The sequence below is a fragment of the Calidris pugnax genome, unplaced genomic scaffold (genome assembly GCF_001431845.1).
Source record: "Calidris pugnax isolate Ruff unplaced genomic scaffold, ASM143184v1 scaffold13, whole genome shotgun sequence".
NCBI classification, from domain to species: Eukaryota; Metazoa; Chordata; class Aves; order Charadriiformes; family Scolopacidae; genus Calidris; species Calidris pugnax.
Window position 1 is genome coordinate 22,754,842 of NW_015090810.1, and position 12,933 is coordinate 22,767,774.

General features: G+C 36.6%; 1 protein-coding gene across 1 annotated transcript in view; it reads left to right on the top strand.

The window, feature by feature from the left end:
• The window catches only part of MIB1 (mindbomb E3 ubiquitin protein ligase 1), an 86,041-nt gene extending 73,979 nt beyond the window's left edge, over nucleotides 1-12,062 (top strand). The window contains exons 17-21 of the mRNA XM_014938597.1: nucleotides 1,292-1,484; nucleotides 3,468-3,546; nucleotides 5,132-5,245; nucleotides 6,366-6,466; nucleotides 11,374-12,062. Coding sequence (XP_014794083.1) covers nucleotides 1,292-1,484; nucleotides 3,468-3,546; nucleotides 5,132-5,245; nucleotides 6,366-6,466; nucleotides 11,374-11,514 — 628 coding nt within the window. The 3' untranslated portion in view covers nucleotides 11,515-12,062. The remainder of the gene's footprint in view (nucleotides 1-1,291; nucleotides 1,485-3,467; nucleotides 3,547-5,131; nucleotides 5,246-6,365; nucleotides 6,467-11,373) is intronic.
• Nucleotides 12,063-12,933: the final 871 nt, after the last annotated feature.

Genomic DNA, 12,933 nt, shown 5'->3' on the forward strand with positions numbered 1-12,933 from the left:
ACTGTCAAATCCTTGTCCATGCAAGTTTTGAAGACTGGAACGGACAAAGTGCAGAATAACCTGGTATGAATTCAGTGTTGACACTGCTTTGGTGTCACAGGAAGACACAGGTGACTTCTGAGTATCTGTTAACCTGAATGATTGTATCATTCTGTAGAAAGAGGAGGAGGGTGTAGTCTGATGGCTCAGAAGCACTTCTCTAGGAATTATGATTTCAGTGAAATGTCATGTTATTAAGTGCATGCAGTAAGAGAAGTTTCAGCATGCTACTCGTCCTAATAGTGCTGCTGCCAGTGGCTTACATGATTCTCATCCCTAATTCCTATATGGAAGTCCAAAATGACTTTCAAAATGTCACGAAGAGAGACTGGTTTTGTTGGTGCTGCCCTGGTGTGTGTAAGGTGCTTGTTTTCCTCAGAGTCTTTCTGTTCCTGTGTCCATCTGCCTTGGCCTCATCCCCGTGGCTGCTCTCTCTCTCGCCACCTTTTATGGGCTTGTGAGAGCCCTAGGTCCGAGCTGGGTAGGTTCGACACGCACCCCCTCTGCTGGGCGACCAGCAGCGCTGGACCAAGAACAGAGCTGAACTCACTGGGGGAGTTTGGGGGGGTCTTTTACAGGCCCTGTCACTTGCCAAGTATTGGAAGAATATTCCAGAGTAAGGTGTTAAGCTCTGCAGTTCTGAATCTACAGAGTATGTCAGTTCTTAGGATGGGAGGGAATGTGGTGTGTGTTTTTTTTTACATTCATGAGACACTATTCTAACTTGTGTGGCCTGTTTCTGTACAATGTCCTATCTGAGCATGTGAGATTGCACTCTGGTGTCAACTATACATTTTGGAATCACAGAATCACAGAATCTTCTAGGTTGGAAGGGACCTTAAAGATCATCTTGTCCAACCGTCAACCTAACTGACAAAAATAGACACCCACACAACAAACAAGGAGCATCACCATCACTAAACCATACCTCCCAGCACTACATCCACCCGTCTTTTGAACACCTCCAGGGATGGTGCCTCAACCACCTCCCTGGGCAGCCCATTCCAATGGCTGATAACCCTTTCAGTGAAAAAATTTTTCCTAATATCCAGCCTGAACCTGCCCTGGCACAACTTGAAGCCATAAATGTAAATGAAATGTAAATGAAAATGCAGGTCAGACTGCTTTACGATGATACATCGACACCAGAATGCATAGGAGTATATAGATAAACAGCCAATTGATGTGTATTTTAAATGAATAATTTTAAAAATTGTTAAAAGTTAAGTTTGACTGCGAGGTTTCTTTGTAGTGGTCAGGTGGGTTCCCGAAGTCCATCTATGATCAACAATGATTCTGAAACCTTAGAGGAATGTATGGTGTGTTCGGACATGAAGAGAGATACTTTGTTTGGCCCATGCGGACACATTGCCACGTGTTCTCTGTGCTCACCACGGGTGAAAAAATGCCTCATCTGTAAAGAACAAGTTCAGTCTAGGACAAAGGTAAAAACTTCCACAGTTTATTGATTCTCTTCTCACTGGATAGAATTAATTTTGCACTGTAATGGTATCTTGTCCTTACATTATATGCTATTCTTTTCTGTTTTCATGTCCTATCTGCCCCTCGTTCTTGCCTCACATTGCAATGTCTTTATTGTTCAGGTCCTCAGAGTTTATAATACAGTCACCTGAGGATGCTTAATTTAAATAGATTTATCCCACCATGCCCCTTATATTATTTTTTTTCCATGTTAAGGTAAATTGCTGCTTCTCCTAAAGTATAATTTCTTTCAGTAATATTCAGTTCTTCTGAGTTCTTTTATTCCTTGTAGCTGCTTGGAATGATGATTTTCTTGTAAACTGAGTTAGTTAATATGTGCTTGTTTTTGAAGTTAATAATTACTTTAAGCTTTTACCTTCTCTTTCTTGGGAATCAGGAATTTCATTGTGCTGTCTTTCTCCTTCAGAGTGTCAACCAGGTTGTACCCTATTTTGGGGATGTAATCCTAATAAGGCTCTAAAGTTTCTCAGATGGTTGCTCCCAAGTACTTGTGACTATACGGGTGCAACCTCATGGCTTTTCTGTTTTAATTTCCCAGAATCACGATGTTTTATTCTTCTCTTGCTTTTTGGCTGTATAAAAACAAAAGAAAACAAAAAATTGCATTTTCCACACATAGGTTTCCTGATCTGTAGAAAACTCCCGTGATTCTTTTTATGTTTTTCAAACAGATTTGACCAGTCCTCTTCTGTGGTATTTTTTTTTCTCTCTGAGTAGATATAGGAATTGTGAATATGAATTTGTACCATTTTTACTGTTCACTCTCTTACTACTTAGAGTGTTCAGTGCTCTGCCATGCATATTCGCAAAGGCCAAATGTTAACATAGTGTGAGCTCTTTTTCTCTCAACTTTATTTAGAGCTAGTGAAAATGTTCTGCCACTGGGTGATTCAGAGCAGCAAAGTAACGCTTCTACTTCCACTCATCCATCTAAAGAAGCTAATCTATGGAAATCAGCTTTCCTAAGTGAGAGCTAACCTTTGTGGATAACCTTCCTTTGAGTTATTTGGCTAAATTAGATCGAGAGTGTGGAGTATCTGTTCAATACTTCTCCTATACTCTTCTATATAAAAATTTCCGGTAATATCTGCAAGGCTAAGAAATGAATGAACCTGGGTGACAGTTCTGTGAAGTGGAAGAGTTGGTCCAGGCCAGGACGAACGGAGTGGTATGTGGTGTCTGTGGTAACACTGTATATGCAGTTCATCACATTAAAGGGCTTGAGAAATCCTAACCCAGAATATTAAAATAAGTTACCATAAAAGTTTCTTGTAAGTGAATTTCACAGAATTGTAGAAAGTCATCTAGTCCAACCTCCCTGCAATGAGCAGGGGCGTCTTCAACTAGATCATGTTGCTCAGAGCCCCATCCAGCCTGACCTTGAATGTTTCCAGGGATGGGGCATCTGCCACCTCTATGGGCAACCTGTGCCAGTGTTTCACCACCCTCATTGTGAAATATTTTTTCCTTATATCTAGTCCAAATCTAGCCTTTTTTATTTTGAAACCATTACCCCTTCTCCCATTGCAACACGCCCTCCTAAAACGTTTGTTCCAGCTTTTATATAAGCCCTCTTTAAGTCCTGAAAGGCAGCAATAAGGTCTCCCTGGAGCTTTCTCTTCCCCAGGCTGAACAACCCCAATTTAAGTATACATGGTGGAACAAAGGAAAAAAAAAAAAAGTGTCTTAGCTGCTTCTCTTTGCCTCTCAGTGTACCGAACATATAAATACTGCCAGCAAATACCTATTCTTAGAATTCAATGTGAGAACTCATTTAAGTTGCATTTTGAGGTGCTGAACTAGTAAAAACAACACTAGATGGAGCTTCTTAAAGTCCACATGCCTTGCCAAAGAGAGTATAAAAACAAATTAATGTTGAGAGCAGGAGATAAACTTTTCTCACACGTGTTTATTGTTCTTTACAGATTGAAGAATGTGTAGTATGTTCAGACAAAAAGGCAGCAGTGCTTTTCCAGCCTTGTGGTCATATGTGTGCCTGTGAGAGTAAGTAAACTTGACAGAAGTTTATTTTTTTTCAAGTAATCTTGAAACAGAACATTTTTAATCAGATTGCTAAAAGCTCATTAGTAAACTGACTTCAGGTTCCGTTTACTTGATAGTCTGGCATGATAGCCAGAATTGTGGCATTATTTGGAATGCTGGTAATGAAGTAATTGGAGAAAAAAACTGGAGATGTTCAAAAATTCTGAAAGCAAGTGCTCTTCCAACTGAATTATTTAATTGTAAATAGGCTTGCTTAGATTATAGAAGCCTGCTGTAAGTGTTAAAACTTCTGAAGTAATTAGAATTAATTTTATTGCTTTGATGCAGCTTTTTTGGGCTTTTAGATGGGCAAATGGTGTTTCAAAAGAATACTGTGAATAAATATTTAATATGCTTCATTAATAATCTACAGATCTGCACAAGGGCTGTATTTTTCTCTAGAAGACACAGAATGTATCTTTGCGAAGAGCACCAGTTATGATTCAGTCTGATTTATCTCATGTAGCGAAAAAAGATATAGGGGATGTCCAGATTTTTTGGGGGTTTGAGAATATGTGGATGGGAATGCAGCCATCACCTTGTCACCAGACATTTCAGGGCTTTATTGAAGGGTCATTTACCTAGAGAAGAGTTTTCCTTCTTGCTGATGATCTTCATAAGAGGGAAGATAATTATCCCCATTTGTAACCGCTCACTTGGTATCACTACAGTTGTCTGGTTTCTTCCTCTGTTCTGGCTGAGAGACCTGACGTTGAATCACTTACTTCACCGTTGTCCTGATCTGGCCTCTTTCACTGTCTGCAGCTGAAAGATGATTAGAGAAGTTTTTTTGATTAGTTTCCCAGGAAGAGGACAGCAAACAAATTGATTGCTGTGGTGAAGGATTTCAGCAGTGCAATGCACATCACCAGGTCTAAGTTGTAACAAGGACAGGAAAAGGTTTAATAGATGTAGATGATTCCTGTCCAGAAAATGATCTGGAAAGAAGTCTTGTTCAAGCAGGATGAGAGAGAATCTTCAGATTTGTGTAGTTTACAGGACCCACTCTATTGATTCAGAGTAACCTTCAGCATTTATGAGATATAATAATTTGCCTTTTGTAGAAAAATTACAACCTCCTTTCTAGGATTATATAAAAAAATACAGGTTTATTCTTTTAAGGGTAAGGAACCACAGCTATTTGCCCCTGGAGTATTAGGAGAGTAAGCGAGATCCTTTGTTCTAAGGGGAAAAGCAGGAAGTCAAGACATTCTTGGAAGTTCTGCTCTCAAATGTGTGTGATTTTATGCTTGTAACTTGTGTATTTTTTGTGGAATAGACATCCATTTGGAGAAGGAGGAACCTGCTTACTTGAAATATGTTAAAAGAACATAAACAGAATAGATTTACTGTGAATCCCAAACAAGTCATTGTTTATAGGTGTGATTTGCAGAAAATGATTGAAGATGAACACAAGTAGTTATTTGTATTATAAGCATCTATTATGGTATTGCTATGTAGTTACTGTGAATAAACAGGTTTATGGATAGGAAAGAAGAAAAATGATATAGCAGGATTCAGAATTTATTTCTCTGTCCTCTCTCAGATTGTGCAAGCTTGATGAAGAAATGTGTACAGTGTCGGGCAGTGGTTGAGCGAAGAGTGCCTTTCATAATGTGCTGTGGAGGGAAAGGTACAGAAGATACCACTGATGATATTTGTGAGTGATTCCAAAACCATACTCTTTCACATTCCCCCATCAGCTTCTCCTTTTCATTCTTTTAAATGACCTAAATCTTTCTGCTCCTTTTTAAATAAAAGTTTAATAAAAGCAGTATTAAGCCAGGTATCCACTTGCTGTTTGCTACATTGATAGTAGCAGATGTGATGGCAATACCAGTCAGGATTGCTTCCAGCATCCGCAGTAGAAGCTGAAACATATATGGCTTCTTGGCCACTTACTAATGTCCTGTGAAGCAAAAGCTGAAGATTGTCTGTAGTTGTGCAAATAAATGTTTGAGTTTTTTTTAATTCTGGGACTCTCTGACTGATAAAGGAATGGTAAATATTTTACATTTAGGTACTAGCAACTTTCATGACAGATTGTTCAGTTTTACATTTTCAGCTTTGACTACTTTTTAAGCTCCTTCTGACTTCTCTGAATAATTTCTATGCATTATTTGTATTTACTTCTTTTGTGTGTGTGGTATGCAGTGTTTGAACAGAGTTTACCTGAATTGGAATATTAGGTCATTCTCAGAATACTGTTCCTATATAGATAAATATAAGACTAATCCTTAAAATCAAGTTTTTAATACTCACATGGGAAATGTAAAATTTGTCATTTCAAATATTTGGTAATTTTTCTATTTCTTATAGTAGCATTGCTTCCTGTATCTGTTAAATACAGGAATATTAATCTGAGCTCGTTCAAATTTTGAACAAACTTCTTCCAAGATGCTGGAGCAGTTTTGAACAGCAAATAGAATCGGCTGTGTAGATAAAAAAGTCTTTTCAGTGTGAAAGGATTTGACTTTTATATGTGCAAAAAAAATTTACTGCAGGTACTTCACTGACAAGTAAGACCTCTGACAACCTTAAGGGGCTACAGGCATTTTGAGCATCATTATTGAGGAAATATCTGTCAAAGAAGTTTTGCCACTAAACTCAAAGAAGTTCCTTATAAATTGAGCTGTAGTGAATTTAATTAGATTATCAAATATGTTCTACTAACATTATTTCAGATAATTGAAAAACTGTAGTTAGTACACTGGAAATAATTATTCCCATTTCATTAGATTGATGCATAATCACATATCTTTATTTTCTCTAAATTACAGCAAGTGGAAACATTCCAGTTTTGCAGAAGGACAAAGACAACACCAATGTCAATGCGGATGTACAGAAGCTGCAGCAACAGTTACAAGACATCAAGGAACAGGTAAAAGTGCTGGATAAAAATTTTATGGACCGCTAAAATAATTGAAAAAGACAAGGTATATTTTGGTTTTTAAAACAAAATGATGTGGAAGTGCCTTGGTTAAATTTTAGAATCCAATCCTATTAGATTGGTTTTAAAATCCAACATTTTTTCACGATGTGGCTCGTATGTCTTCTATGTACAGGTTAAAAAAAAAAAATCAATGGCTGGCACTTACCTGTTGTGTGAAGGCTGTAATTTATGTGCTCTTCAAAAAAATGTGTGGCTGTAAAATTAAAGCCTTTGAAAGTACTGTACGTGTAATATGAATATTTGGGATGTAAATTATAAGTTTTGTCTTTTGTAATTATGGAGAGTGTTCGCAGGAGGAAATTTATACAAATTGACTATAGATTGTGTTGATTGTTCATTGGTTAAGTTACATGCAATTTAGAAACCAAATGAAAACCAAAAATTAATGTTTCAGGTAACAGACAGTTACCTACTTAAATTTGTTACGTCATTAAGTCTAGTTCCATTAGAAGTGCTTAAGTAGTTGTCTATATGTAGAACTTTCCTGGGTTAAATTACTAAATGGTTTCCTTGTTTTTCCATCTGAACAAAGAAAAACTTTATTTTGTGATTTTTCAGCAGTAATTGACCTGGAGTATCTGACTATTGTATGAACTTACTCTCTTAAAACCCTGATAATGTGTTTTTTGGGTTCCCTATGTATAACACAATTGGAAAAAACTTTTCATGCATACAGGAAACAGTGAAGTGGCCTTAGTGTCTTACTTACCCTTTCCTCTTGTGGGCTTACAGCAGCCAGTAGGAGTTCAATGATGGCAGGATCACATCTAGTTCTGGTGGTTGTTGCTCTCAGCTATTCATGTGTGTGAAAGCTACGACTAGAGTGTTTAGACCACCAGTTATAGGGCCCATATCTCTAAATACCTTAATTTTGACAGCTCAGGTATTAATTTCATTGGCATGTCTGTGAAATGCTGTCCCTGTCGTATGGAGACTTGGCCAACACCCCAGTAACAAAAGTTCTACTGCCAATTCAAAGTGGATTCCTTTGTGTTTTTTCTCTGTAAAAACATGCAGATTAAAAATTGTCATTTGAAAAATGCATGTCTGTCTTGATGCTAACATCTGCAGATGTGATCTCATCTTTTTCAGTTTTTCCTAGTGTGCTCCTTTATTTGTAACAATTTTGTCTTACCTTTGGGATTTGCTAGCTGGAAGCTTTCTAATATCAGAAAGTTACGCTGTATTAGGGAGAAGCGAATAATTACTTTATAAGTCTCATTTTCTAGTTGTATTTTCTGATTTTCACATTTGAGGTAGTAAGAAAGATCTAATACTGGAACGCTTTGAGAGTTTAAGTGCACTCTTTTGCTTTGAAATGCCCTTTTGTCTGATAATTTATTTTAAATCAGTATAAAACTGAAGATTGTTCAATGCTGCTGACTAGAAAGAGGTAGTTCTGGTCATTCTTGTGTGCATCTTGGCTTGAAACTCATTTGTGTTTTCCTTAGTGTCTTTTCTGCTTGTTCTTGTGACAGGGAACGTTGTGTATCATACTTAGAATCATAGAATGGGTTGAGTTTGAAGGGACTTTACAGATCATGGATTTCCAACCCCCCAGCCATGGGCAGGGACACCGTACAGATCATGAAGTTCCAACCCCCCAGCCATGGGCAGGGACACCTCCCACTAAACCAGGTTGCTCAAAGCCTGGCCTTGAACGCTTCTGGGGATGGGCCTTACTTATGAGTAGCAAGCTGGATTTGATTAAAATTAGTCATCTCCTCTTTTAAATATGTGCTTGAAATGATGCAAACCATTCCACTATAACTGTGTATTCTTTTGATTTGTGTTTGAACATTTCAGTCTTCACGTTACGTTGATATTTTTGTACTTAAAATTAATTTGTTCTCTTTCAGCAGGTATAATCCTATGTTTCAACTCATACCTTCAATGATAATCTAATATGTTAGTGCAGCAAGCTTTTAAAACCATTTCTGGTGCCAAGCAGAAGTGATGCTGATGTCAACAGAATCTCCCACATCTGATGACCACACCATTCTTCAGGGATTCCCTGAATGTGAACCCTTTTGACTGTAATTGTGATACCTTCACTCCATTTCATACATAATCACCCTCATCTGTCTGATATCCTATGTATGTTCCTTCACCATACTTACATCACTTTCTTTCTCCTTAAAAATAAATTTATTTTGTCACTGTGCACCTGTATATTGTTGGGAAAACTATTTTTAGTAATGAGGAATTGATATTTCAAGAAGTTTAAACCACTTCATTGGGGGTAAAAATTTATTTGAATGCAAACCCAGTTAAAGTTAACAATGAGAGTTTTTTCAGGCTTTTACTTACCCAAAGAAATAATTCTCACATAGAACAGGTATAGTACCTTTTTATACCATTTGTTTTCTTTCGGAAGATTGGAGTCAAATGATTCATACAGTTAAAAAAGTAGAATGTGATTTCACACAGATAACGTTCTAACAGACTAATAGTACAACAGGAAGAGATCCTGCTTGTTTCCTGCTGCTGTGGCACAATTTGGGTATAAGGCACGCAATTAACTTTCTTCCACTGTAAAAGTGCATATAAGCTGGTAGTTAGTAATGAGTGCTCTTTGAAAGTTGGATAAACTCAGTTATTTGGGCTTGTATCCCACTGGGAAACTGCTGAACTGATCGAGAAAATCCTTGTCAGAATAGAATTGCACATAGCAAACAGGAAGCTTGGTTGTTCCTGCCAGCTGAATTCTTCTCATGTATGAAGTAACTTAAATATTAAAATAGTGTCATATTAAGAAATTAAATCGCTAATGTATTTTTAATTGCATTTGTACTAAGCTGGAGAAAGTGGACAGTTTGATAATACTGCATGCAATTGCAGAAAAGATCTATAAAATGAAAATGTTAGGATTTCTGTGTTTCACTGAATGAAATATTCAGAAGTAATGGTGTTTGAACAGATTTCAGATTTCTTTTTTTTTTTTTTTTGATTCCTGAGTCTCTTGCTGGATATTTTCATTTTGAAATGATGATGTGACACCTGGAGAAAAGCAGACCCTTGTAACTTCAGTAATTCTGACATTATGTTTAGGCACAAAAGCAAATAATTAAGCTAAAGACATAAAGGCTACAAGTTTCTTCTCCAAAGATAAGATCTGGGTTTGCTTTGTCAGACCTTTGTCAAAGGACATCATGTCAATACTATCAGGTTATAGGCATTTGTCGGAGGACAACTATATATTCATTGGAAGTAGCTGTTTCATTGATATTTGAAGACTGTAGGTTACTGGAGGAAGATGCTGTAATTGCCCCATGGGGATGTGTAGGTGATGACTTGGTGTAAATGGAAAAATAAGCAGGACTGACAGATAGTTGGACTTCTGCAAATTTTTAGTTTGAGTGTTGCGTTACAGTAGTGTGGAAATTCAGACAAAGCTGGAGCACAGGATTTTTGGGAAGAGTGAAGGGATTTTTTTAAAAATGTAAATTGACACAGGGTTTTATCTGGAAGTTTTACATTCCTGCTAGCCTGTTATACTGGTATCCTGGAGATTAAAATGGGCATTTTGCTGGATTCTGTGCCAATTTAAACTCTGTCTAAGCAGACTGGTCTGAAATTTTTTTGGCCTTCAACTAAGCTACCTACCTGAGGAAGTAATACCTATTGATTCCGTAGAAAGTATGCTCTTAGGTTATAGTGAGTAGGATTCCTGCTATGGATTCTTTCTCTCATGAGAAGAGCAAACTGAAGTAAAACCCCATTGATGAGAACAGAAACAAGTCACAGGTGCAAGGTGGTGATAAAATGAATTTGCATTTGAAATGCAAGCCCTGACAGTATTTTGTATTATATATGAGATCAGCATTTATAAGTGTTAGATAGCAGATGTCTCTCATATCTGAGAACATTTTAGATTTGATTTACTGGACTATAGAGTGGTCTTAACAATTATCATATTTCAACATCTATTCATTTACTAACCTTTGATAAACTGTTATAAACGAAATCCTAATATGGCAGCGGTATGTTTATGGTGAAGGAACATCCCTTGTCAAAACGTCAGTTTCTGCATGTGACAAAAGGTGAAGAACATTGCTCCTTAGTGGCTTGGTACAAAATGAACTTTCCTGTTGAAGAACTTCAGGAGATCTTTTTTGGGCATTGGCTGTCACTTTAACGTTCAGCAATTAAAACTGATTTTAAAAGTTTGCTGTGCTACTGTTATGACTGAAGGTCACAGATTTATTAAATTACTCATAATTTGACACTTGAGGTGTTCTTTGGTTGAAAAATTGAGATAATTTCTGTGAACAAAGGCTGGAATTACAGTATATTGAATCTTTATGTATAATATTGATTATGCAGCATTTTTATTACTTCTGCATATGTTCAGTGCTTGGTGTTTAAAGGTAAGTATATGAACGGCTTGGTAGCCTGAGAAGAAGTTGGTAAATCATTACCTGAGCATTGCACACATAAAGCTGTTTGGGTTGTTTGTGCCCTGGAAGAAGAGGGAATGTTGCTGAAGAATGTCTGAACGTTTAAAAACTTGGGTAATAATGCTGAAAATGTGATGTCAACCTACTGGATAGCCTTACTTAAAGGGATCATATTTGGAAAGAAGCTATATGGTTTTTATGTCACGATGGGGTAGGAAAAACTGAAGTATTCTAAGTCAATGTGAAGTTAAAATGTGATTTTAAAAAAATAATAATGTAGTTTTCAGTTTAGTGCCTAGGTTATGCTATGGCAATAATCTGCTATGCTTAATATGATAAATATATATTGTTCAATTTCAGTAAATTTATATATTGCATATTTGATAATGTATCTCTACTGCCATTGACTATGTAATGTGTCAAAATCTTTTACAGACTATGTGTCCTGTCTGTCTGGACCGTCTGAAGAATATGATCTTTCTCTGTGGCCATGGAACGTGCCAGCTCTGTGGAGACCGAATGAGCGAATGCCCTATATGCCGCAAGGCAATCGAACGAAGGATCCTTTTGTATTAAGAAGGGGAACCAGTGTCTTTTATTACCTTATGAAATAATAAGGACATTTTGATGACTTAAATCTCTGAAAGTTTGAAAGGCAGTAAAGGGTTCTAATGAAAACATTTCTAATACTGTAGCACAGGTTCATTACATGGTCATTGTTTAAAGACTGTGAACACATCAAAAACAGTATTTGAGAAGTCAGCTTTTAGCATTACTCTTAAAAAATATGTAAGCCTGAAGCTAATTTAAAGCCGTCTTTTTTTCTTTTCATTTTTTTCCTGTCTTCTTCCCCTTAAAGTGTAAAGGGACAATCGTACTTTGGTTTTGTTTATGTTTTTTAATGTATGTATCAGGTGTCAAGTGATGTAAGGGTTTTTTTTTTATATTGTCAGTTAATATCAGATATAAATATTCAGGATTTTTGTTTTGTGCTTCTCTGGAGAATGTTCAAATTTCCTGTGACCGTTATGATTCACAATAATTTCTGTCTTAAAATATACAGTAATGTAAAATCAATACAAAGCATATACACAGTACCAATAAATATAATACTATTCCCATAAGATCAGGTCTCAAAATACAATGTTAAGGTAATTCTAACTTTATTGTGCCCTTTGTTGCTGAGGATGAGTTGGGAAGGAAACAGTAAAAAGAAAAATCTAGTTTAGAAATATTATGTTCCCAAAACTGCACTTTAGTCTACCAGGTTCAACCTAAATTAAATAGTGAACTTCTTAATTCTGCTAGCCACATAATTTTGTATGGAATTGCTTCGAACTTGACTGAAAAGGAAAACATTGGAGCAATGAGTCAGTTATCCATTTCAGATGAGTGAATTTGATCAGTTGTAGAGGAACATACATATATATATAGAGAGAGAGCTAATGAAAAAAATCTATGTCTATGAATTAGGAAAAACTAGAGATTTTGCAAGATTTCCTCTCTTAAATTAGTTTTATTGTCTCCAGGCAAACACTGTTAACAGCAAACATTTTAATATTGCTTTTTCATCTAAGTTGGGTGTTAACACCATAACTTACCTGTGAATATCAGTGGGTGATACTGGTGGCTGTCACTGATGTGACACAAAGAAGTGTTCCTGACCCCAAAAGTGCTACTGTCAGGAACTGCAAAAACTGCAAACTGTTAACCTTTTGATAACAAGTACATGCTTCCATCTTCTTGGATGGAAGAAAGTATGCTGATTTAAGGATCTCTTGTAGCTAAAAGGAATGTGTGCTTACTCCTAAGGGCTTTGGCATTTTTCTGAGTGTGTGGTTTATGTAGCTCCTCGCTATTGTACAGACTTCATTTGGATGTGCTCTTGCAGAATACTAAAGAAATCCGTACTGGAGTCACTCAGGTGCCTTACTTGCAACTAAGATTAATTGCTCATTTAATTCTCACTGCATATGTCAAAAGTGTGACAAAATC